The sequence below is a fragment of the Dysidea avara genome, chromosome 9, assembly GCF_963678975.1.
Source record: "Dysidea avara chromosome 9, odDysAvar1.4, whole genome shotgun sequence".
Taxonomy (NCBI): domain Eukaryota; kingdom Metazoa; phylum Porifera; class Demospongiae; order Dictyoceratida; family Dysideidae; genus Dysidea; species Dysidea avara.
The window spans coordinates 1,404,941-1,431,810 of NC_089280.1; the positions used below are offsets into that span (position 1 = coordinate 1,404,941).

The window sequence follows — 26,870 nt, forward strand, 5'->3', positions numbered from 1 at the left end:
ATTCATACTAGAATCCACTCACACCAACTCATCGCTAGACCAACACCACATGACCATTCAAATCCCCTACTAGCACCGATATTCCTGGGTGTTTGCAAGTCGAGGCTTGGTATCTCCAGTACTTCCCCAGTAGGTGAGGAATTGTAATTTCAGTGACCACCTCAACCTGTATTAGTGGTAGTCGGAGATTACATTGATAGGTGCATAATTCACCTTTTCTGTGGAACAACATACCTGCACCTAGGCCTGTTTTACAAATAACCAATATCAATCCATTCAGTGCTGCCCTCAAACAATTTCTTTTTTAACTGTTATGTATTTCTTTTGTACTGTTTTGTATTAGTGTATTGTCCTAGTATCTTTTCTGTTTACTTGCATTGCTTTTGTATTAGTGTATTGTTCTTGTATCCTTTGTTCTGTTGTTTGTATGTACTTGTGGGGAGCACATTTGCAGGCCCAGCCCCTTGTCATTTGACAAAAATTGATAATAATAATATAACTAGGGGTATGGTACAGTTTAAATCACATGCACACTAGTCCAGCCCTGCCAACCCTCATGGATTTACTGTGAGTCTCACGATTTCACTATCAAGCTCAAGGGCTCACAAGCAGTAGCTCTAAACTCATGGTTTCTAATTCTTACGGATCATCACCATTAGTCATCTAGTGTCTAAACTGAAGTCTGCAGCAATGCAATGAGCCAAGGAAGATAGCTAGTGTCATACACAACACTCTCGAATGCCAGATGGTTTGTGTGGGGGTGGAAAATAACCCACACCAACTACATATTTATGACCAGCAATAAATCCATTAAATCTTTCATTGCAAAAGCTTCATGAAACAACAACAGATGCTAAAATATGGTTAATTGGTGATTTCAATGCTCCCTGCATTGACTGGGAATCTGTCTCTTTCCATAAACAGGACACATGTTGCTACCCACTCTGCTCTCATTGATGTAATGCAGGAACATGGATTAGAACAAATAGTTAACCAACCAACCTGACACCAAAATATACTTGATCTGTTTTTCCTGAATCACCCCAATGACAAGTACACTGTTGGCATCTTACCTGGCCTTGGTGATCATGATGATATTGTTTGCGTCAATATCCAAGTGCAACACAATAAATAAGCAGAGCCATAGAGAAATCTACCTGTATCATAGAGCTGACTGGGATTCTATAAAGCAAGATATAATTTCCTTAACGAATAGTCCCGATTTTAGCTCTCCTAATAACAGATCCGTAGATGAGCTCTGGATGAAATTCAAGGATACTGTTTTGCACAGTATGAGGTCACATAATAATACCACAACAACAGCAGAATCCGCCATCACAAGATCTCACACAAATAATATTTTAGTTCCATTTGCAAGAACAGACACTTATCAGCACTCGTTTGGACCTAATGCTTGCAATATCTGGAATAACTTACCTAATCACATCTAAGAAATTGCCTCTATTGAACAATTTAAGAATCAGATTAATCAATTGTAATTGCATAAACCCCCTGTGTAAAGTCTTCGTTTGCGAAGTTGACACAGTAATAATAATAAATAAATAAACTGACTGGCATGCAAGACCACAAATAAACATCCAAAGTTGCTGTGTCATTTCTTTTCAGGGGATATCCCTGGGTGTTCCCCCGGGCTAACTTGATTGTAGTACAACTATAAATGTTAGGTAACAAATTTAATAGAAATGCAATCACATGATTATAAGCAGGAAAACAGTGGGGATTGAGACAAAGTCGTGAAATACTGGCTTTGAACCTTTTACTTAACGTTAGTGAAATGGACATGCAGTGACTGGACTTGAGTTTACAAGATCAGAACTCAAGAGGTGAGCCTACTTCATTGAAGGTGAAAGTGCTTAACTAGCTAGAGTGACACCATGAGCACCTTCACCCAGCTATACAGCATGTTTTAGGTATGTAGCATGTGTTTGGTATGAATTTCATTCATCAGTCTCTAAGTAGAAATTGATATTTCTCAATCCATATCATCACGTGATATTGTAAGTGCCTTGTGCTTTCAAATTATTAGTGACTGAGTAATGGCTTATAGTCTGAACATAACTATTTAGCTGGAGAAGTGAGAAGACTCCTGCGTACACTTGCTGTAGGTCTAGAAATCCATGCATATGTAGCTTAATTATGTACTTGTTTTAAATGCTATATTGATGCCCATAATATGAAGATGGGCATGTGTATGTGTTGCTGGTTTTGTCGCAGTTCCAGGCATAGCTTGAGGCTATGTCACCTGCTATCCCTACTTAAGCTATGCAGATACAGCATTCTAATCTGGACACCAAGAGAGAGTCTCAAGGTTTTATTATTTCCTAGGTTGGCAGGCCTGCTAGTCTTGTCACTACCTACTTTGCAAGAGCCTTGTATTCTTTCCTACGCATTTTACTGCTTACAAATATCTTCTCATAACACACTAGGCTACAAACAAGCTTGTGCCATATCATCAACACCACAATTGCTTGTATTTTGTAGTTTTGTACTGTTTTTAGACTGATTGATTGCTATACAAATATTTTAATTTATTTGCTGACCTACCAATGTTGTATTTGAGATATTTCCAGTAAACAATTAATTAAGTTGAAGTGGCCACCAAGAAAGTACACATCATTAGCTATGTAAATACTTGAAATAGTAATAAGGTTCACACAGTACACACACACAGATCCATTTGGTGGCTGTTAAGGACGGACAACATATCTGTCAAGCTACTATGACACCATGGAGTTGCTTTTAACTATGCTTAACCTTCTACTGGAAGACACACAACCCTCCAAACACTACAACTCCAAACACTACAACTCCAAACAGTGCTTTTATTTATTTTGTTTGAATCTGTACAACAAACTGGAAAACATGCATACATCTAATATTTGTCACTGAAATCAAGCCTAGATGTATATTTGTATAACTTAGCATTTTTGTTTATCTTTTAGTCGTTTCTTAGTACTATCAAGATTCATGTTGATTTGGTTACCCTGACTGTTCCAGGGCTAGGTAGACATTCATTCTGGACAAGTACTACACAAAATAAAATAGTAAGCATGTAATCTACATTACAACTTGTACATGTAACTAATACAGGCAACATCATGGTCCAAAGCTAGATAACTTCTTGTCTGCCACAGCTATGTGTCATGAGAGTTGATTTGCTGAAGAAGATTGACAAATGATGTATTATTTATATGTAGTTGTTGTACTGGATCTTCGTCTTGGTGTCATTATGTTCAAAGTACACCATAACCTGGTATCCAGCCCTATCATATAACAGTATACTATACTAAAACCCTGTAATGGTGCAGTGCGTGTAAGTAATTTTGTACTAATCACTGTATATCAAAGATCCCATCCCTGGTTAAGAATCAAACAGTGACACTACAAATTAGTGCTAAAACAATTTGTCTATTTTGTCACATGACACAATTTGATTCATAAACACACTATTTAAGGATGAAGCCAACTTTGAAGCTTGAAAATTGTGAACAAGGTGGCATAATCACACTGAACAATTCATTTTTAGAAGAGACAGAAATAGCTCTCAGGCTTTACTTTACTGCTTTTTTGTGGTTAATGCATAATCAAATAGTCATTTTCTTCACAACAATTATTCAAATAGAAAATTTATGTGGAGAGGTTTCACATACTTTGTTTCTTGTCTTTTGCTGTTTTTGAAGCTCATCAATTGGGGTTGTTTATCATACTGCTTCAAACATGGTAGTTCAAATCTGGCTCCTCTTCACTTATCATCACTGCATGCTGTCATTGAGATGTTAAGTTAGTTTTGTGCAATATTTTTAAATAGCTGCAGTACAATTTTTGTTGTTTTCAGAATTCCTTATCCTCTTTAACTGGTACTATACTTGTGGTAGCTGTAACTTGACACTGGATAGTAGCTGCAGTACAATTTTTGTTGTTTTCAGAATTCCTTATCCTCTTTAACTGGTACTATACTTGTGGTAGCTGTAACTTGACACTGGATAGTTCTTGCCTTGAAAGAAAGGATGCACATAACTTTATTATATTTCACTGAACACAAGTATATGTATGCACAAAACAACAAGAATTATATCCAGCAGCATATCTAGCTTACACTGGCTGTGACAGTTCAGCCAGCATGCCTTTAAGCTTTTTTTCTGGGTTACTGTTCACACACAGAGGTTTAGCAGTATCTAAAAATATTTTTCATAGCAACTTCAAAGTATACCAGTCTGTTGCATAGCTATTCTACGGGTGTAACTAATCACTGGACTGGACTACTGGACTGGAACACTGGACTGGACTACTGGACTGACATATTTTTGGTTTTTACACATTCTGAGGTTGGTTTTTACACATTTTGAGGTTGGTTTTATTGAGTCTTGCTAGCTAAGGACCTTCAGAAAACTTGCAGTCTGCTATTAAAATGATGAGTGTGAGGAGTGGAGTAAGCTAAAACTGACTAATTGTTATGCTCTACAACATTTATACACTTCTTAGTATCGTGTTTTGGAGATTGTAATAATTATAGCAATAGCTAACCAAAAATCATTTTACTATATTTGTGCTACCAATGAATCCTTGCACTAAATAGCTCAGACCCCTGGACACAACCTATCCTTCCTAGGATAATCTATTGTGGCTAAATTCATTCCTACATGCAATATACAAACTCATTGCACGACTGTAGGGTTTTTCTGTTATCATGATTGGTTCTTAGATGTGCTGGTTGGTGTACTATAATATGTGACCAAATTTATTAACATTGTACAAGAGCTTGCTACTATCTCTAAGACTTTATTGTTGGTTAACCATAACTAGCACATTCCCTGCAGCATACTGATAAGGAGTATAGTAGTATATGTACTGTAGAAGAACATAATAGGTGAAATCACTGGAAGTAAGTTTTTGCTTATTCCACCTCTCACACTCATCATTTTAGTAGCAGACTGCAAGTTTTCTGAAGGCCCTTGGCTAGCAAGACTCAATAAAACCAACCTCAGAATGTGTAAAAACCAAAAATATGTCAGTCCAGTGTTCCAGTCCAGTGATTAGTTACACCCGCTATTCTACTGCATCCTACCCCTTAAAAGGGTATACATGCTAGTCACCAATACCTAGGCAAAGCAAGTGAAGAAAGAGCAAAAGGAAGTGGCAAATTGTGGCTACTAGTATTGAGACCCATGTTAGTGCCACACTGTGACATTAGTGTATCAAGTAGCTACCCAATTATGTTTGTCTTGTCTAGAAAGTAAGCTAACAAGTGGAAAACTGTGTGTGCTACCTAGCATTGAGTGTTACCCTTGTGTCATTGCCACGCCATGCTAATGACAGCTGTCTTAAACAGGACAGAAAGTAAGCTGACCGTAAAATTGTTTTGGCGTTGCTGACTTTCGTTTGGTGAATGTAGTATACAACCATGGGCAAGATCACAGGGTACCAGCTATTCAGTAACCCCACCACAGATTTCTATTTGATTGGTAGCATCAAATGAAGTATTGTGTAAAATTCTCTAGCTTACAGAAAAATCTCAATAAGCAGCCACCTCTTTTTATATGACACCTGATCACTTCTAGTTGGTCTCAAACAGGTGTACTTCATGACCTCATTAGTAAGACCACCTCATTATAGTGACCATGTCCAGTAGGTCCGCCAAAGTGTACTTCATGATCTCATTAACAAGACCACCTCATTGTAGTGACCATGTCAAGTAGGTCCCAAACATAGCTAAGGGCATCTTACTAGTAGTGACCTCATTAATATGACCACCTCATTATAGTAAACATGTCAAGTAGGTCCCTAACATATAGCTAAGATGTACTTCATGACCTCATTATTTACATGACTGACTGAAAGGTTATAATAAATATTTTAAAGTCTGGTTACTAGCACTATAGATAGCCTCAGGTGACTTTTAAGATCACTATCAATAGTAGATCTCCTATCAGAGGAGGTTGGACGCGTTCATGTGAGCTATACTTTAATTACATTCTTTGATTTGGTATTTCACGTGATCATCAATAGTCACAATACAAAACTGAAAAACGGTGGGGATCGGTGGGGATCATTAGATATTCAGATCATCCTTTGTGTAAGCTTCAAGGGAATGTACTTTGTTTTGTAATCAGTGCTTGAATTCCGTGTGTAATTAATAAGTTGCAGTTTGGTGCACACTACTTCACGCCTTCACATATGTATTCTATTAATGAAACATGAACAGTGAGTTATTCTGAGATCGTGATGTATTAACCTCCTCAACAAAAGGGATTTTGTGTAATTTGTTTTAGTGGCGCTTAAAGCACGTCCAACCTCCTCTGATCTAGTATAGTTGTTATAGTTGTAATCCCACAATCATCTTGATACATGATGTCACAACAATCATCTTGATACATGATGTCTCAAGCATGCAGTATTTATTAATACCACGTGCTTAATCTGTAACAAGACTAACAATGTATGACTTGTCTATTGCTGAACAACTTATCACTACTCATTCCGTGATAGATACCTTAAACACAGGCCGGGACGCAGGCTTACACAGGTGGCTGGTAGTTGAGAACTCGTTTCTTTACCTAAGGCCAGGCATCAATCATGTGCACACATATTTTGATGCTAAGAAGGCTGGCTATCATTTTACAGCACAGCAAATCTCATGTAAGTAAAATGTAAGTAATAGTTACTTAACAAGCTTCAGCTAACGTTTATAATAACAGACAGCTTGATTTAGAGTACTTCTTTAATAATGACCTACCGCCCACATGGAAATCTGAATTTTGGTGGATGAGAAACAAGCAATCAAGTTTTCCTGGCCTAACACTACACAACCTAGACAGGCAGTGTCAAGGGATTTAAGCTGTACCATACCTCTACTCAGTGATCGACAAAAGCATCTATGATTTATACAACACTAGAGAGACTGCTGCTTAGAACAATTTGAAGTGCTCACAATAAATATTGATACAACCATGCATCCTCTACACACTACAAGGATCTCTGATACTGTAGCCAAGCCAAATTAACTGCATGTACATCTGTGAAGACTTCTGTTCACAGTATTACAATGCACTCAGGAACAGACAAGTGAAACACGTGTTGATCTGCACACCTATCCACTGACAAGGTTACTTACATACCTCATATCCTATTATTTGAGTTCCTTCCTCACGTACGCCTTGTTAGAAGTCTGAAATTCCCCTCAGAGTAAGTAAAAACGATGAAGAACAAAGATCACGTAACTAGTCGGACTTCTAGCGATGCACGATGCGCTTGACGATGCGCTTAAAGTTTGTGTCCGACTGGTCGGATCTGTAGCAACTTCGTTTGGTAAACATGGTAACCGATGTAATGCTAACAAAATTTTGCCCTTCTCCACTAAATTTGCTGTAGCAGTTTTAACATGTTAGTTCGCTACATTCTAATTTATGACACGCTTAATTAGAATTAACAATTGACCTAAAATTAATGATTAGTTTATTCGAGGGAAAATTTTTCGCTGATTTCGCAGTTCTGGGTGTTATCAGCGAAACATGGAACCGGTGTGGCGGAAATTTGGCGCAGAATCAACCCAGTAGCGGCAGCAGCAACCTATGCAGCCAGCTTGCGGCAGTTGAAATTGTAATTGATTCTTTCTTGGACAGAAATAAACGGAAGGATTCAACATCCATAGCTTCAGTGAGTGGTATATGGTTATCAACACTACAGACCTGCATATACTAACACATGTAAGGGTGTAAATGTATATTCTGTGATAAGCTACCCGGTCCAAGGGGGTGTCACTAAGAACAACGGTCAAGCTATTTTCCCAGCACGGTCAAAGCTTCACAAGTAAGCAGTGTACGAAAATATAGCGAAAATAAATGGAACCAGGTCAACGGTCAGGACAAATTTCTGATGAAAGTCGATGGTTCCTCACAACAAAAAATTCCCTGCAATTTTTGAGTGGTGGAGGAGGCAGTACCCCTTCACTTTTGTCCAATGTCACTATTGTATCTACTTTTAGTCATTATCCAACTAACTTTGCCTTAGTAGGATTTGTGCTAAACGTTATACAAGAATGAAATACTATGAGAATCAGTACTGGGAGTGTACGAGATTGAGATACTCTAATAGAGCAGTCATCTAACTACTCTAATAGAACATTCAGATATAAGTAGGTGCAGTTTATTCAATCTGTCTCCATTAACAGATTATCAAGCATATGAGTCTAACTGAAATGTCATCATTTACTGATGTATCTACTTGTACAGTACCTGACAGTCATTGCCATAATATTATAGATTCAAGTACTCGTTTACCACTGAAAATGCTCTCAGATTCAATTTCAAAGCATTGAAATTTCAAATTTTTCCTGTGGAGTATACTCCCAGACCCCTCTAGTACACACATACACTAGGGATAATTTATGGTTTACCAGGTGAGTAGGTAAAACTGGTTTAAAGGCTTCTTAGCCAGCAATTGACCTGACCTAGACTATAGTATATACGTGTTGAGCTGAATCCTCAAAAACATTTAATAACTCATGGATGATGCAATTACACACGATCTTGAAATTTGGCTCATTTGTAGTACTGCTTGACCCACTAAAAATATTTCAAAATCTTTTTGTTCAAATGTCCGACATAATACTGATGGCCAATCAACCATACATTTCTTATGGGAAGCCATAAAAGTGCAATGTTCATTACATCTGTTTCCTGAACTTGTAATGGAGCCAAACCATACATGTGTGTTGTTGACACCTAATAATCTAGTTGGCTGAAATGTTAGCTCTCTTGAGAAAAATCCACTTTTAATTTTTAGCTTTTTTTGTGGCTACTAAACATCACCTGGTTCATGTATTCCAGTTAATGCTAAACATTTCAAGATTTGTTACATACAGGATTTTTACCACCAAAGTAGACCCCTTGGAAGGTATATATTATAGCTATATGATACAGGAGGTAGTCTCATTAATTATTATATAGCTGGAATCAGATCAAGAGAGTTAGTGACATAGTGTTGATAGCTCCACAAGTATCTTTGTACAGGGAATATTAGTGATGGTTGATAACCACAATGGTGTCTTGTAGGGAACAAGGAATGGTCAAGGATGAGTTGATGATAGTGAAAGAAGACAACATCTTACTATTCTTTGAGGAATATTTGAGAGGTGAGGGTATTCACACATATCACGTGCATGTTACTATGGTAACGATCCTGTTGTGAGTGTCTGACAATTGTGTTATATAGTGACCCGGTCCATGAGATTTGTGTTATAGCAATATTAATTAGAAATCAGTTATAATTATAAGTACACATTACCAGTTAGTACAATTACTAGTTTACTAACAACTTGTTATTAATAAGATGGTACAATAATAACATGTACAATGTATACAGTTACTGTGGCTCACATGAGCCAATCCATACAGTATTAGTATACTCTACCTTATCATCCACCCCTCCTACTACAACTATTTTGTTATCAGCTACACTAACTACAGCTGGTACACTTCTTGCTGATGGAATATGTCCTATGGCTTCCCAGCTGTGACTGACCTTGTTGAACATGTTAATGTCACTAGTACGCACATTACCTCTTCCTGTCTTCTTCACTCCACCTACTGTTAGTAGGTGTCTACCTTGTATGCTGACAGGAGCTGAACGGCACCATGGAGTATCTTGTTGTGAACTCCACTTCAACTGGTGACTGGACAGAGTGTCCAGTGGAGCAGTAAATACTGCTGGGGATAGGTTGCCATCTTGATTGTATCCTCCTAACAGGTAGAGGGTGTTGTCAATTATTACTGATTGTAGCCAGAAGTGTGGTAGTGGTAGATCACTGGTAGTGTACCACTGTCCAGTGGTACTGTCAAGCAGTTCAGTAGTGGCTAATCTCCTCCTCTCGTCATATTCACCTCCAGTTATAATAAGTGTTCCCTGATAACCAGCAGCTGTGGCCCAATATCTTGATGTAATCATCCTGGTGTACTCCTTTAGGTGATCACCATCTAGTGAGAATATCTTGTTGGTCACCTTATTACTTCTATCCATCCCTCCAGCAGTGATCAACTGGTTGTTGAGGGTGGTCATGGCAAAGAAGCCATAAGTAGTGTTGATAGGAGAAGGGCTCCATGAGTTGTTAACTGGATTGTACACATCTATCCTGTATGATGGTCCAGTATTATCCCATCCTCCTCCAATGTAGACCTTCCCATCACATAACACACCAGTGTGGTGTCCACCCTCCACTGGTGTAGGGGCTCCATGTTGCCACTTGATGTTCACTGGTCCACTGAACAGGTCTGGTGTGGGGGACTGGACCAGTTGTTCCTAAACAACAACAATAAATTAGTAATAACAATGTTAACATGTTGTTTACACAACAAACACATTAGATGAATGGTTACTATAGTAACTGGTGATCACCAAACACATTTAGGGATTCATACATGTTATATACATACACTAATAACAAGAACTATTACTAATAGTGTTATTATAATATTGTGTGTATGTTACCATAAACAGTTCATGTAGTCATATACCCTGTAGACATAAGGGACATGGTAGGGTATTCCATCACTCATCTTCACCCCACCATCAAGACACTGTTTATAGCTAATGTATTGTATATGTACACATTGTACATGTGTAGGAAATGATCAGTTTATTTTGTTACTGTTGTCTAGGGATTAGCTCAAAATGGCTAAGGAGCAAATAAGGAAGAACTGAAAGTGATGAAAAGAACAATAGTAAGTTGAGTATACTGTTTTGGTGGTAATGGAGTCAATAGTACACTAGTACAGAGAGGTTTAACATACAATACTCCATGACGTAGTTTTTCTGGTTGGTAGGCACATCCACTTAACATGTATTAGTGATGTACCTAATAAACACCTTGTAGTGAGTGTTAACTGTCTAGGAGTGGTGTGATTAGCAGTCACCACGTATACCATTAAAATATTATTTAGAGTTCAATTCCAGTGTAAATCCATTGTGTGAAGCCAGATATCACCAGATGTGATCAAACTTCTGCTGTATTATAGTAACACTTTACAAGATTGATTGTGGGTTTCAGTTTTCTGAATCTAACATTGAGCCAGAGTTGGGTCATGGGTTAGTTTATATTGTTGTGACACCTGGCACAATGTCATATATAATATTGAATATGGTACTGAATAGATTTAGCCATTGGCATTATGATAACTTTAGTTTGTTCATGGCTAGTAAAGTAAGTACTTTAGTGTACTTGAAACATTGTATGAGTTTGTGTTGTGGCTCACTGTGCTTAATGGCACGACCACCATCAAACCTTTTCGCATGGCACATTTACATTTGGCCTCAGTAGCACCTTGTTATTCTTATGTAGTTTATTCATAATCAAAATTCACATCAAGTCACCACTGGGCCTACATTCAATAGTTTTAGTGTCAATATTTAAACTCCCTGTATTACAGGTATTATTGGGTCACTAGTGTGATATGTTATTAGTGTACTGACTGTTCTATTAGAGTGTTTTGTCATTGTTGAATGATTATGTCCTTACTGACAGGATATGTGTAGTAGTTGTTTTGTTATTATGTGTGGTCAGTGTGTATGGATAATATAGTTTAGTGTACTGACTGTTCTATTAGAGTGTTTTATCACATTGTTGAATGTTAACGTCCTTACTGACAGGATATGTGTAGTAGTTGTTTTGTTGTTATGTGTGGTCAGTGTGTATGGATAATATAGTTTAGTGTACTGACTGTTCTATTAGAGTGTTTTGTCATTGTTAAATGTTAATGTCCTTACTGACAGGATATGTGTAGTAGTTGTTTTGTTGTTATGTGTGGTCAGTGTGTATGGATAATATAGTTTAGTGTACTGACTGTTCTATTAGAGTGTTTTATCACATTGTTGAATGTTAACGTCCTTACTGACAGGATATGTGTAGTAGTTGTTTTGTTGTTATGTGTGGTCAGTGCAGCGGCGGAGGAAGTAGTTGATATGAGGGGGGGCTTCGCTGAGCTGACCCAGACTTCTTTCTATAGTTTGGTAAGGTGAGACCAAAAAAAAAAAAAAAAAAAAAAGGTCACAACCAGCTCACAAGAGCTTTCCACCTCACCAGCTACCATTTCTAGCTGATAAACTACATAAAAATCCTTACATAGCTCGCTACACACTGACTACTTTATTAGTGTGACTGCTCTATTAGAGTATCTCGATCTTTATCACGGTTTTCAGCCCCACTCCAAGAAAGATAATTTCGGTGTGATATCATTCTGAGGGGGGGCTAAGCCCCCCCTCAGCAGACCTAGGGGGGGCTTTAGCCCCCTAGCCCCCCCTTTCCGCCGCCTATGGGTCAGTGTGTATGGATAATATAGTTTAGTGTACTGACTGTTCTATTAGAGTGTTTTGTCATTGTTAAATGTTAACGTCCTTACTGACAGGATATGTGTAGTAGTTGTTTTGTTGTTACGTGTGGTCAGTGTGCATGGATAATATAGTTTAGTGTACTGACTGTTCTATTAGAGTGTTTTGTCATTGGTGAATGATAATGTCTTTACTGACAGGATATGTGTAGTAGTTGTTTTGTTGTTATGTGTGGTCAGTGTGTATGGATAATATAGTTTAGTGTACTGACTGTTCTATTAGAGTGTTTTGTCATTGGTGAATGATAATGTCTTTACTGACAGGATATGTGTAGTAGTTGTTTTGTTATTATGTGTGGTCAGTGTGTATGGAATAAAGTTTAATGTACTGACTGTTCTATTAGAGTGTTTTGTCATTGGTGAATGATAATGTCTTTACTGATAGGATATGTGTAGTAGTTGTTATGTGTGGTCAGTGTGTATGGATAATATAGTTTAGTGTACTGACTGTTCTATTAGAGTGTTTTGTCATTGGTGAATGATAATGTCTTTACTGACAGGATATGTGTAGTAGTTGTTTTGTTGTTATGTGTGGTCAGTGTGTATGGATAATATAGTTTAGTGTACTGACTGTTCTATTAGAGTGTTTTGTCATTGGTGAATGATAATGTCTTTACTGACAGGATATGTGTAGTAGTTGTTTTGTTATTATGTGTGGTCAGTGTGTATGGAATAAAGTTTAATGTACTGACTGTTCTATTAGAGTGTTTTGTCATTGGTGAATGATAATGTCTTTACTGATAGGATATGTGTAGTAGTTGTTATGTGTGGTCAGTGTGTATGGATAATATAGTTTAGTGTACTGACTGTTCTATTAGAGTGTTTTGTCATTGTTAACCCTTAAAGCCGCATATTCCAATATATCGGCGAGTTTTTGTTTAAAGCATGTAAAACGCACAAATATTATAAGTAACACATGCTTAAAGAATGGTTTCTAAACAGCCAGCGCAGCCAAGCTTGTCTAATGATAACAACTGAAAACCTTATAACAATGGAAAGTTTATTCATTGGGCTACTTAGACAAGTATTAATAATTGCTGTGACAACAATTGCTCACTTGTTATGACGCCACGAAGAACGGCAACTGTATTTCCTGTTACTTCATACGCATCGCGTCGGTAGCTATTCATAAAAAATGTTTGACTCATGTGAGCTTTATGCGGCGTGATTTGTCATTGAATGGAGAATTGAATAGTCCTTACCAGAACTCCATAGGACACACTGTGAAGAAGTTATCAACCATTTTCTGAAGGTATGTAATGAGTTGTTTTGTATTTTGTGATAGCTTGTATTCATGGCAAGTTTTGGCTTTATGCTTTTGCCAAAGGGTAAAACCCTAGGTACTGATTTGTTCCTTTTTACATCATGGATAGAATGGTACAAATTGCATAACCTTACAGCTTACCGTATGGAAGTTACAGCGCTTTGTTTACAGTCACGCATTACGGCTGAAAGTGCACTTTTATTAATAATTGCGTGCGGATTTAAGGGTTAAATGATAACATCCTTACTGACTGGATATGTGTTGTAGTTGTTTTGTTATCATGTGTGGTCAGTGTGTATGGATAATATAGTTTAGTGTACTGACTGTTCTATTAGAGTGTTTTGTCATTGTTGAATGATAATGTCCTTACTGACAGGATATGTGTAGTAGTTGTTTTGTTATCATGTGTGGTCAGTGTGTATGGATAATATAGTTTAGTGTACTGACTGTTCTATTAGAGTGTTTTGTCATTGTTGAATGATAATGTCCTTACTGACAGGATATGTGTAGTAGTTGTTTTGTTATCATGTGTGGTCAGTGTGTATGGATAATATAGTTTAGTGTACTGACTGTTCTATTAGAGTGTTTTGTCATTGTTGAATGATAATGTCCTTACTGACAGGATATGTGTAGTAGTTGTTTTGTTATCATGTGTGGTCAGTGTGTATGGATAATATAGTTTAGTGTACTGACTGTTCTATTAGAGTGTTTTGTCATTGTTAAATAATAATGTCCTAACTGACAGTATATGTGCAGCAGTTTTTAAAGCAGGCATGTATACAGTCAGCCAAAGTTTGATATCAGCACCTGGTATACTGAAATTGTTTTCATAAAAGTGTGTGTGTGTGTGTGTGTGTGTGTGTGTGTGTGTGTGTGTGTGTGTGTGTGTGTGTGTGTGTGTGTGTGTGTGTGTGTGTGTGTGTGTGTGTGTGTGTGTGTGTGTGTGTGTGTGTGTGTGTGTGTGTGTGTGTGTGTGTGTGTGTGTGTGTGTGTGTGTGTGTGTGTGTGTGTGTGTGTGTTTACCAATGTTTGTCCATGTTTGTCCATGCACACTCTTGTGAGGAAAACCATAAGTGGTACAAGCAGCCAATATGTGAGAAACAAAAGCTAACTGAACCCTGTACAGTGTTATATTTCTGCATAAGTAAGCTTTAGCTCGAAGGTTGCTTCATTTACCAGTTTAGTATAGCGACCTTCACAAACTTTGCCATTAGGATTTTCAGGCGTTTAAAGCAGAGCCTCTAGGCTACCAGGAAAATCTTGTCTCTTCGATTTAAGCAAGGGGCGGCTGGCAGAATAATTGGCCATATGCTCATTCTACGGAAATGTACTACCAACAAATAAACTAGCTACATACTAGTGAATTACCATCAGAAGTAAAATTGTTTCTTAGATACAGCACACAATAGCCAATATAAAGCCAGGTTTTCTTACTTCTTCCATGTTGCAAATGGACCTCTTTGATCTGATTACCCCATACAACAAATTGGTTATAACACATTCATTTGGTCTGTATTTGATTAGTAAACATGACAACTGAGAGCCACAGGCCCAAGGGTAAAGTGTGTTACAACTATAACCTGTGTGATTGACCTGGCAGTGTTTGATCTTCTATAATATTCAGTTATATAACAACAGAGTTGTTGGCTATTGAGAGGCTAAATATTCACAAAATGGATCACCACATCTGCTGTGATGTTACCAGTGTATAAACCAGTAACAAGTTTTCATATGTAGTAAACAACTATATACCTTGTGTACTTATGTCATCGAAATGGCACATCTGCCAGGGCAAAAACATATTCATTCCATGGTAGGAATTTTTTTATAATGTAATACAAAGTAATCATACTGAAAAACCCGAGGAGTGCTTAGGTAAGGACTGCTGTTAAAAGGTAAGTTACTAGGTAAAAGTACATAACATACTTTTTGCATGGTAAGTTATCTGTTCTTAGAAAGGTTTTTGCAATAAAACGCTCGATACTTTTGCCCTCATTTCTGTCCAAAATCCCCCGTAAATCATCATGAAATCTGAAGCCATAACAACTTTCACCAGACCATGCCTTAGTGCACACAGGGTCTATACAATGTTTGTGTCATTTTACTGTAGTTCTGTGTTTGCAAAACACTCTGATGAACAGTCAGTGCTAATTCACCACATTACAAAAATTATGTATTTTATTAGAGTAAGGAGTATCCATGCAAAAATAGCCAAGCTGTATAAAGAGTGAGGCTTTCAAAATGCTGCTGGGTGAAAGAAGTTGTGAAATCAAATACTACTGATTAGATTTTAGCTAGAATTTTTATTTATAAGGTAGAAAATAAGTGAGGTGATCAGCCATGATAGCAGTGGCTCAGTGGTTAAGGATTTAGGTGTTCAGTATGAGGTCCCTGATTTGAATGCTGGTAACTTTTTCAACATTTTCATGTACTTTTTTGTACCCTGCGGTGACTGTTCTATTAGAGTATTCAACCCCACAATTTACAGTAAGTTGCTTATTTTTACCTTGTAACTCTTAGCTGTCAGTGTGATTTCTTTTAAACTACAAATGATTGAGCTGTGATGGTTAGCCTACATGCATACCAATTTTAACAGTGCGTTTACACTAGTAGCTCCAGCTCGGTACAGTACAGCACGGTACGGTACGCTGTGTTTTAAGTGTGCGTTTACATTGGTAAGGAAATAACTGTGCTGGGCAAGTTTATACATAAGCACGTGATGGCTAAAGTATCGTCCTACGAGATGCCCGCACCGTTTTCAAGCTCGTTTCAAGCTGTTGCTGTCGTACAAGTTACCAGCAATCCGTTTGAGGGACAATATCAGCGGCTACCGCTTGATGGAAAGTCCATTTCAAGTCGAACGTGGTGACTGGACTTTGTTTCACGTTTGGCCATGGTAGAAGCCATCATATTTACGTACAGCAGCAAAGGGTATAGCAAGGTTTGTTTCAATTTGTCTACCGTGCCGTGCTGTATTGAGCCAGCATGGTTGAAGTAGCAGGGCTAGGCGAGCCCGGCTCGTAATAGTTTGGCTTGGATTGATACCCGTTTACACTAGCAAAATTAAGCGTACCATGCCATACTGTACTGTGTCATACCGTGTCCAACTGCTAGTGTAAATGCACTATAAATGATTCCCATAAATGGTTCACCCTGTGGGTGTGACAACAAGTTGACCTATATAATGCAAATAATCGTCTATAGCTCTATGACTATTAATCAGATTTGCACCAAACTTGGTACGTGATCGTGCAGCAATATGTTCTTAAAGTGCACTAAAGTTCAACTAATCGTGCTGCACATTTGCATATCACAATGATTTTTGTAAAGTGTGCAAAAAGAATAATCTAAGCCCCCAAATTCCTCTTAATGAAGAAAGAAAAAATTAAGAAATTAAGCTGAACTTTGAGAGTTCGTATTTCACAATTGTGTTAGACAATCTTACTCACATTTGGTATGTGGGGTGCTGAAGGTGGAGGGTGTTTGCAGTATAGAAATGGTTCCAATTTGAGGATGGAGCAAGGAGCTATGTATGTGTGAAAATCACTGTTTCTTCCTGTAAATATACTCACGGTGTGGCACGCTGGCTTTCTAACCTGCACACTTCACTAACGTATTATGGGAGTTAATTACCATATTCCTTCTATAGAAGAGTGATGATAATAACTTTGACCAGTGTGTTTAAATAATTGTTGGCCACTTCTACTCCATTGCAAGCTGATACTGTTTCTAAGACTAAAATTTATGTGGAAATCAAGTGGAAGTGCAAATGAAAATGTTCTAGTACTGTTGATCTGTAAGTGTCTGGCTATCACTGTCACAGCAAAAGACCACCTAGTTTGTGCAACTTCAATCATTTTTTTTATTTTCTCTGTCATTATCTCTAGTGTCAAAGGAATGGATCACTAAACTTCCAGCCTATTGTGGTGAGTAGGTTTTATAAGTAGGGAGAGCAAAGAAATCGATTTTTACAGCAACTATGTTAAACTACAGGTGCTTACAACTTTCGTTTGCATTAGTCTGCAGCATTGGGATTTGGCTTACAATGCTCACAATGGATTGGCAAGTCATCCAAGGTATAGTTTAGCTCTGTAGTTACTTGTGTATAGACATATGAAGTAGTGACTAATATGAAGGCAGTTGTTTGAAGAAATGATGATGACTTTACTGCATTGTAAACAAACATATGTGACAAGCATACCATCGGGGCTACAAAATGAAACAAAGATTTTTGAAGATGGTATATAGTTTTAATCAATTTGAGTCTTGCTTTTCTGTGTAATGGCTCAATAAAAACCCTTATGTATATTTTGTTCACACTACCACATCTGACGTGAGCTCGATAGTGTGTACCAAAACAATGTTCTGTTTTCACTGAATAATCATTATCATGAATAAGAAAACAGAAACAAAAGTAGTGCCAATGCCAACCACTTGGGACTTGTAAATGTGTGATCTCCATGCCAAAACAGCTTAACTGTGAAAAAAGTGCAGTCTTCAAGAATGCCAGGCTTTGCTTCAGTTCCAGCTATGTCCCACCTGTTATCAATGAAGAGCAGTATCCCTGCTCCCCTGCAATCGATTCATTCATTCTATGGAAAATACAGCACTGTAGCCATTCCACATGTTACTGCAAGTCTACACCTACACAGTCGTGAAGAAAGAAATGGAGGACAAAGGAAGGTCCATTATGTTAGTATTGTAGCTACTGCAGTTACCAAATAGGCACATCTTGGGCCAAATTGACATTGTAGAGTGAAGAATTCAAGCCTATAATCTCTTATCCATAGTCAGCTGGAGGCATCAGTCAGAGAGTCAGTTAGCAGGAAATTCAGTTATAATATTTATTTTCAATTTATAGGAACTTGTTGGAAGGGTTTGGTGTCATTTATGGGCTACCCAACACTGCCAAGCTGTTAAGTAATGCTCGATTTTTGGTTTGGGCAAGAAGGCCCAAACCTCCATGATCCCTACTATACAGTACTGTATTTATGATGACCCCTACTAGCCTGTATAGTTTTCTGTGCATTTGTAAACAATACTGATGTACTCACCCTTGTCTGTTTCTTTTGAGGTACTGGGACCACATGTTGCTTAGACTGAGGATGAACAGGAGGTGGTAGACTGCTCCTCTGATCAGCCATCAATGTAGTATGCTACATGATCGTAGAATTACAATATGGTAGAAGGATATTTACAATTTGGATTAATGTATGTATAATCTACAGCAATTATGTAGTAACAAGTGTACTATTCATTGACACTTAATTGGTGTATCATACAGTATGATAGTATTGTATAGTAGGGACCACAAAGGAGTAGGCATGGCCCATAGAATAATATCACCCAAAAACAGCCTCAATTTTCCCTGACGACGATGAGGCAGTATTGGTTAGGTAAAACTAAGCCCAAAAAAGCTCCCGAAATGCTTTCAATAAGAATTTTAACAATTATTTATTTAATAGTATTTTCTAGTGACTGACTGCCTGATGCCTTCAGACGAGCGTAACTCGATAACAGCTAATGCTATGGGCTTGATTTTTTCACTGTTCGACGTCGCTTCAGCCTGACAGTGCCTTTTGGCATACAGCAGTATGTACAATCCATTCTTCATGGACTTACCAGTGTCCTCCTTTGTGTCCCATTCATCTTTGCTGACAGTGTAAAGTGTCAATTTGGTGGTAGCATGTGATGGCTTCCCTTTGTAATGGAAATTGCCGTATTTTTCATAGTGTCTATTTTGATTGCAGAGGAACTTTTCAAACAGTTCTTGATTCGTACTGCTGTGTAACGTGTTGAACGTAGCAGACAACGAAGCCTAATGGATACTTCACTTTCAGACGATAGTTAATATAACTGGGGCACGATGTATATATTTAAATCCCAGTGCTTGGGAGTATCAAAGCGCCGCGTTGGGTTATAACAACTACCATACAGCTAGACAGAATGGCGCTGCTACGGTACGATATATTATCACCCAGTGATAACTAACTTATCACCCTGTTGCGGAGCCACTCAAGTCTTGTTCGTGACATCATAATAACTGCGAATGGCATTGTTTACCAATGGAGCAAAAAGCCAAATAAGGAAATATTGATACAAAACACACCAATACAGCACTTAAACTAGCTAAATCTTACAAGAAAACTGTTAATCCTTTATACAATAACACTACAAGTTACCAATACGATAGTTTAACAAATGTCAAGAATAGTCCGTGATGATTTTCGCTCCAGCAATCACTCCCAATGGTCACTATGGTGAAGAACTAACTTCCTCTAGCTTCATCATTCTATCTCGGACTACAGTAGCCACTTCTTGGTCTTTATTTTTCTCTTGTACACCACGCGACACCACTATACCAACTTCTGACGAAGGCGAGTCATACCTGGAACCACTGCTTCATAATGCCGCCCTTCGCTACAGTTTGTAGGCAGTATGTAAGGTCTCCTTGTAGCTACAAAGTGGAATCTCCACACAATTTAGGACGAAATCTTGAGCACAGTGACAGAAACTCAAACCAGAACTTAATTTACTATCTGTAAACTTCTGCGCACTCCCGTGCACTGAGATATAAAATAGTTATATCGTGTATACTCGGATGATATTGTTATTACACTATCTCCTCGGCTCCGCCTCATGTAATAACAATGATACCACCCTCGTAACAGGATATAACTATAACATATGTATAAAATATAGTCATCATTATTATAGAACTGTCAAACAATAGCTTTCACATACCACTTTAGCATGGGCATTCAAAGGCCCACTCAGGCACACATTGTCTGTGCTCTAGAACAATGTAAAATTCAAATAATATATCTATGAAATTGTAAAACTTCACCATTCTGGTGTGAACTTTAATTTATACAGTAGAAATTAAGTGAGAAATTAAGGATTTGGGTGTGGAGATTCCCTGGTTTGAACTAAACATTATTGACATTTTCTTACACATTTTTACTTCTTGATGAATGCTCTATTAGGGTAGCTTTTTAAACCGGGCATGCGCCCACTGTACTGAAATTGATTTTGGAAAGTGTGTGTGTACTTACCTATCTATCTATGTTTGTCTGTGCGCACCCATGTGAGAAAAATCATTAAATGGTAAAATCAGCTTGCAGGTAAGAAGTAAAAGTGAAATGAAGTCTGTATTAAACTTCTGCACAGGTAAACTTTGCTCTGAGGTGGTTTTTTTCTGTGCAGTCTGAAAAATGGGTATGGTTGGCAATGAAAAAATCAACCTCCATAGTTTCTTCTCCACCTCTGGGTGATCAATCCTACCCAAGTCTACATCAAAACTGTAGGGTAATAAGATGGTGATCCCCCTTGCTGTTTCCATAGCACACATTTTAATTTTCCATGATTTTTCAGGTTTTCAAATGAAAATAGGCAGCAGCATCAGTGATGCCATTTAACACGTTTTAATGTTTCCATGAATGGTACATTACATGGTGGTCATTATACTATTGAAAATGGATACGTATTCTTGGGGAATGGATGCTGCGAGTTTCTTGCATTGGCATGTGAACACTATAAAGGTCCACTTAATAAGGTACAAAAAGGTGCATGGGAGTTTGTAACCCAACCTTGGACATTGTTACATGAGTTCATGTGGGTTGATTTTTTTATTGCAGAACCGTCAAGCATCATTTTAGTGAAAATCGAAGTACTGAGAATCACATTTTAAGCAAGTGATAACCCAAAAAAGCACTGGAAAACATTCTAGATGTTCCTGCCTGTTTTTATGAATATGAGCCAAAATCAGTCAAAATTTACGATACAGCTATATCCCAAACAGAAGGCATTTGGTCTCTACTGAACCCACTATTTAAAACTATACCATTGGTAGGCTCCATCCCCTGAGTTACAGGTTAATCCACAGGGGGTCGATTTTTTCATTGCCAACCCTAACTGGGTATGGCTACTCTTCATATACTTTGTAAACAGTCTCCCCTTTCGGTTTTATAGATGTTTAACACCTTTAAAACAATGTTGAAGGTCTTTTGGGCTACCAGAGATAGCACATCCTTCAAGTTGAGGGGGGTACTTACACGAACGAAAATGAAGGGCAGCCTCGAGGCTTTGTCTAAACAATGTGTGAGAAAACATGATAGACACACTACAAACCAGTTGAGAAGATACTTCTGTGCGTAATGTGCTGTTTAAGGTGGTTTGTTACAGTTATGCTTCCTTAGCAGTGCATAGCAATGTAATCACCGAAATACAAAATAATTCATGAATTTATGCTAAATTACAGTATTTACAAATCTAATTGTCTAGTTGAATTAATAATAACAATAGCATGATTATAAACTACAATTATATACATGGTTGATTAATTTCCTATTTGGTTAGAATGGGATAGTATTAATGACTACATGGGCACCTGATTTTTAGAAGTAGCATTACATCAACTTGTTATACATATTTTTATTAACTAATATGTAACTTTGCACCACATCTGCAAATCTGTAGGAAGATAGATGTATAATAATATGCTCTTTATACCCTCACAATTTGAAACAATCCAAGAAGTACTGAAATATAACATTAGTGTGCTGTCCGACTTTGAGTGCATATATGTATCAAAGCACAAGTGCCTGTAGTATAGTTGATAAGTGCCACTTGGGTGACTCACTTGCAAGTGGTAGAAGCTTTACAAGTGAACTGACATTTAGGTGTAAGATAGAGAAATAGGAATATATAGAAAATTAATGGTGTACTATGTGCTACCTGAAGAATAACCACTAGTTCTATATAGTAGTATGTGATAGCTAATGGTTTGTCTACTAACCTTTAAATGTTGATTTTCAACTCTTAGTTGTGAATTCTCCCCTTTGAGACCATCAACCTCCACCTTGAGGCCATTATTCTCCACCTCGAGACCATCAACGTGTACCTTGAGGCCATCAACCTCCACCTTGAGGCCACTATTCTCCACCTTGAGGCCATCAACCTCCACCTTGAGGCCACTATTCTCCACCTTGAGGCCACTATTCTCCACCTTGAGGCCATTATTTTCAGTCTTGAGAACACCATTCTCTCCCCTCAGCTCCTCATTACTTATTGTCATCTCCTCCAGTTGGGTGGTCAGTGATGTCACCTGTATAGTAACAATGTTCAAATGATTCTCCTGTTGATAATAAAACTACTGAATTGTTTTCACAAAAGCTAATGAAAGTTGTACACAGTAGCCAAATACTCCAATAGTACAGTCATGGCATAATAATGAGGGAATGGTGATCCTTTAACTTTATAAGATACTTTAAATTAACACTGACACTAATCTACACTAGACCACAAAGATTCAATGACATTCATTATGATTATGATTAAAGTACCTGGTAAAGGCAGAACCTGTATACCAGAAGGCCTTATAAAGGCCTAAGATGTTTATATTAACTTTACTAAGTATGTTTGAAAAGTAGGAGAAAGAAGAAAAAATCCATGACTGGACCTGGGCAGCCTCGAACCAGCAGCCATCCGATTAACGCTCAAATTCAAATATCTATAAGTGAGTACAAATACAGTATTAATGCTAGACAATGGAGGATGAAGACAGAAAGCTAGCTTGACATTTGGTGTCACTGAGTTGGTTTACTTTTACCAATAATTCTGACTGATGTTATTACAAGATAGCTAATTTTGTATTATTAACAACACTGGAGAAATAACTGTAATATAAAGGTGTAGCCTGCCATAGCAAATCAGTAAATTATTGGGATTATCTGATAGAGCAGTCAGATAACAGTACTGTTGACTGTATCATTAGGGTGAGTGATTGCTCTATTAGAATATCTTGATATTTTAATCTGATTTAACCATGTTGTCCCATGCATGGGATAAAATCCGAAGCCCTCAAAGTTATCTAAATATAACTTTCTTCATACACTTGACAGGTAATGCAAACACATTGTCTAGTTGCACACATGTACAAGTGGTTAAAACAAACAAGTTAAAAATCAATAAATCCATGGAGTTTAATAGCTCTTTAAGGAATGCAATTTGGTACACATGCACTTTCAATTTAATACTGCATGTAGTACTACTGTTCATTTAGTGAAGGGAACATGGAGTTACATATGTTACTCCAGTTTATGCCACACTACTTGGGTTGTTTTGACATTTTTGGTCCTGTTCTCGGCAGCTGCTATATATATCTCTTTCATAATAATAATTTTAACGAACCTGTTGTTGAGATGATGACTGAGCGGATACCTCAGCCCACCATACAATGGGACTCATCCCATCACGACCAGTCTGATGACTACAAACATCTTTTATCCTCTTGATTTCCATAGAGACCTCCATCACTGAAGGACGTTTCTTGGGGTTGTCACTCAAACATGATGTCACTAGTGGCACTAAGTCTGCAGCCCCTCCAGTAAACATGTCGAGGTATGTCTGACGCCTTGTTCCCTCTGAAGCCACTTCCCATTTATCAGTGTCACTATTGAGCAGTAGTTTATCAGTTGGTTTAGGCCACTGTTGGGTAATGACATTAAGAGCCACTCCTCCGTAGGAAAATACATCCAATGAAGGACCATAAACTGGCTTCTGAGCAAGTGCCTCGGGTGGCATAAAATCTGGTGTTCCTGGGATTTTAGTCATTGTCATTTTATTGTCAGTCTGCATCACTTTAGCAACACCCAGGTCAGTGATCTTGGCTTCAAGATGGCCTCCCAACAATATATTATTTGGGGTGAGGTCACGGTGTACGATTGGTGGATTCCTACTATGGAGGTACCTTAGACCGAGGCACACTTCATCCAATATGGATAGTTTGACATTCAGTGGTATATTGGTGTAGTTCTCCACCAGACCCCTCAGGCTATGTTGCATCTTCTCCATTACCATAACAGGTAATCTGTACTGGTCACGTGCAGGATAGTACACTCCTATATATGGTGAACAACTATATAGCGAGGTCATGTGACACGTACAATATCATACCTAGAAACTGAACGATACACGGGTGACGAATGGTACTCCAAATTTGACACTCGTTAAGAAAGTCGGTTGTGATCTTACGAAACTCTTCACCTTGTGAATATTGTAATAATAACGCGTGTACCTCCTTGGCGGCGCACAGAGTTCCTTGATAGTCGACCTCAAACACTCTCCCATAAGCACCGCGACCAATTTCCTTTCCCGTGGGATTCACATCATAGAGAGTAAGGTCAGTGGCAACTCTAGTAGCCATCGAGTGTCTGTAATTGTAAACTGGGCGAGACTAATTGTAAACTATACTAGCGGGAAAAGAAGGGCGTGGCTTAGTCTCTGGCCACGCGAGACTAGGCGTGGATTAGTATAAACATTTTCTGCGAGTGCACGTGATTAATTATAATATCGGCCGTTTAGCTGAGTATTGTTGCTTTACAACACCAGATGCAAGATTACAAAATTAAATAGCTAGCTTTACATAAAATTAGTGTGGTGGTGTAGAGGATCAGGTGGCAACATGTGCCAATTGCCCAAGAATGAGTTTGATAAGTGCTATATTATGCACAGTAATTCAAATGGGTCAATTTGACCTCCATGGGTAAATTTAAACTACAGAATTTTTTGGTGAAAATGAGTGGTTGTTGCCAGTGTGGGCATGTGAATCAAATCAGTCAAAATAACTAGGGGAAGTCAATATAACTGTTCATTTAGGATCAGATGTTGAATTAACGTATTTAAAATTATATTTTGTGACAAACAAACAAATAAACAAAATTATATTTTGTGATGAGAGTTAATTTTACAATAGATGGTTAAAATGACCATGATGGCAAATTAAAGTTATTTCAAACACTTAGTCAAAGGTTGAAGGGACTAGCTATAGGACATCTGAGCAATATGACTATATCATACAAACTTTAAGTCCATGAAGAATGCATTGTGCATAGTGTGGTATGCCAAAAGGCACTTCTCGGGCTGAAGCAATATAATGTAAAACAGTGAAAAAATCAAGCCCATAGCCTTAGCCGTTATAAACATTAGCAGAAATTCGGTCAAACTTGAACGCTCTATTAGAGAGTTTTATTATAGTAATTTTGTGGATTTCAGTTAATTGAAGGTAAAACGATCATGCTACAGTAGCTTACTATACCACGATCCATTAGAAGACTACAAAATGCACCATAAGTGGTAATAAATTCATTGGTGGTATGAATCGCTTTAAGAAAATCTTCGGCGATAGGTATTTACCACACATGACCACGAATGTCGCCGAAAGCCATATGAATACGCTTACCATTTCTAAGGATTTAATTAAGCAGACATACCATAGTGAACCACCACTCAAGGATCCACTGTTACTGAAGTTAGATCTACAACTATACTGGAGATGCAAGTTGAATTACGACAAAACTCCCTAATAGAGTAGTCACCGCATTTCTGCTAATGAGTTACGCTTGTCTGAAAACATTAAATTCCATAGAAGCAATCTGAAGGCTTGTTCAGGCTTTGTTTTGCCTAACCAATACTGCCTCATCGTCGTCAGGGAAAAAGGGTAGCTACAAGTCTAGTAGTTGCCCCAAGTAAGATATTACTGTCAGTTCAATAGCTGGTAGCTACAGCTTATTGAACTGACTTTCAGTTCAGTATTCTCTGCCATACTAGTTTTGTCTTAGTATAATTTCACACATCTCATTATCATGCATGGATAAGTGTTCAGGTTGTGTCCTATTGATGGAGTACTTCTGTAACTACAATATCCTCGACTACTGAAACTATAATATTATGAAAGTCAGTGAGGGAGGGTGTTAGTTAATAAACAAACACATACATTAACATTAATGATTTGAAGATCAACTGATCATTAATAGTAAAGTGTTAATGTGAAGAGAACATAATTCTGAAGATAAAGTGATGTCGTCAGCTTGCAGTAGAGAAATAGAAACAAAAGAAACTAGACAAAAACTACAGAGGAAGCTAATAGCTACCACCTGTGGAATCATTAAATTTATGTGTTGTACATACAACATGATTAATTTTATAAAACATTTAAGTGCAATATAGAGAAGTATTACAAAGAGTGTATGTATGAAGTGTGGATTTGTAAAGTTTTACTTCTAGCAAAATTTCATATCTCACAGTATGTAACATTTATTGACTGCTATATAAAAGTGATTACCCTGTACCACCAGTACACTGCACCTTTGATCAAATTAACACCTCTACTGGTGATATGCCACTTAGCACTCTACCCAATACAAATA

The 26,870-nt window shown here is 37.7% G+C and overlaps 1 protein-coding gene and 2 long non-coding RNA genes across 3 annotated transcripts; 1 reads left to right on the forward strand and 2 right to left on the reverse strand.

The window, feature by feature from the left end:
- Positions 1–2,809: 2,809 nt before the first annotated feature.
- On the reverse strand, positions 2,810–7,421 carry LOC136265390 (uncharacterized). The gene is made up of 3 exons (XR_010705496.1): positions 7,137–7,421; positions 3,672–4,015; positions 2,810–3,048 (listed from the first exon to the last, which is right to left on the reverse strand). It is a non-coding gene; the product is annotated as an uncharacterized lncRNA (long non-coding RNA).
- A 9-nt stretch (positions 7,422–7,430) lies between these two features.
- Positions 7,431–18,963, forward strand: LOC136265391 (uncharacterized). The gene is made up of 4 exons (XR_010705497.1): positions 7,431–7,674; positions 9,072–9,151; positions 10,674–10,736; positions 18,737–18,963. It is a non-coding gene; the product is annotated as an uncharacterized lncRNA (long non-coding RNA).
- LOC136265389 (uncharacterized) lies at positions 9,266–24,948 on the reverse strand. Its single transcript, XM_066060211.1, has 5 exons — positions 24,619–24,948; positions 23,854–24,563; positions 22,460–22,768; positions 18,717–18,818; positions 9,266–10,314 (listed from the first exon to the last, which is right to left on the reverse strand). Exons 1-5 carry the CDS (start codon positions 24,866–24,868, stop codon positions 9,382–9,384), a joined length of 2,304 nt encoding a protein of 767 aa, XP_065916283.1. The 5' UTR covers positions 24,869–24,948; the 3' UTR covers positions 9,266–9,381.
- Between the last annotated feature and the right edge of the window lie 1,922 nt (positions 24,949–26,870).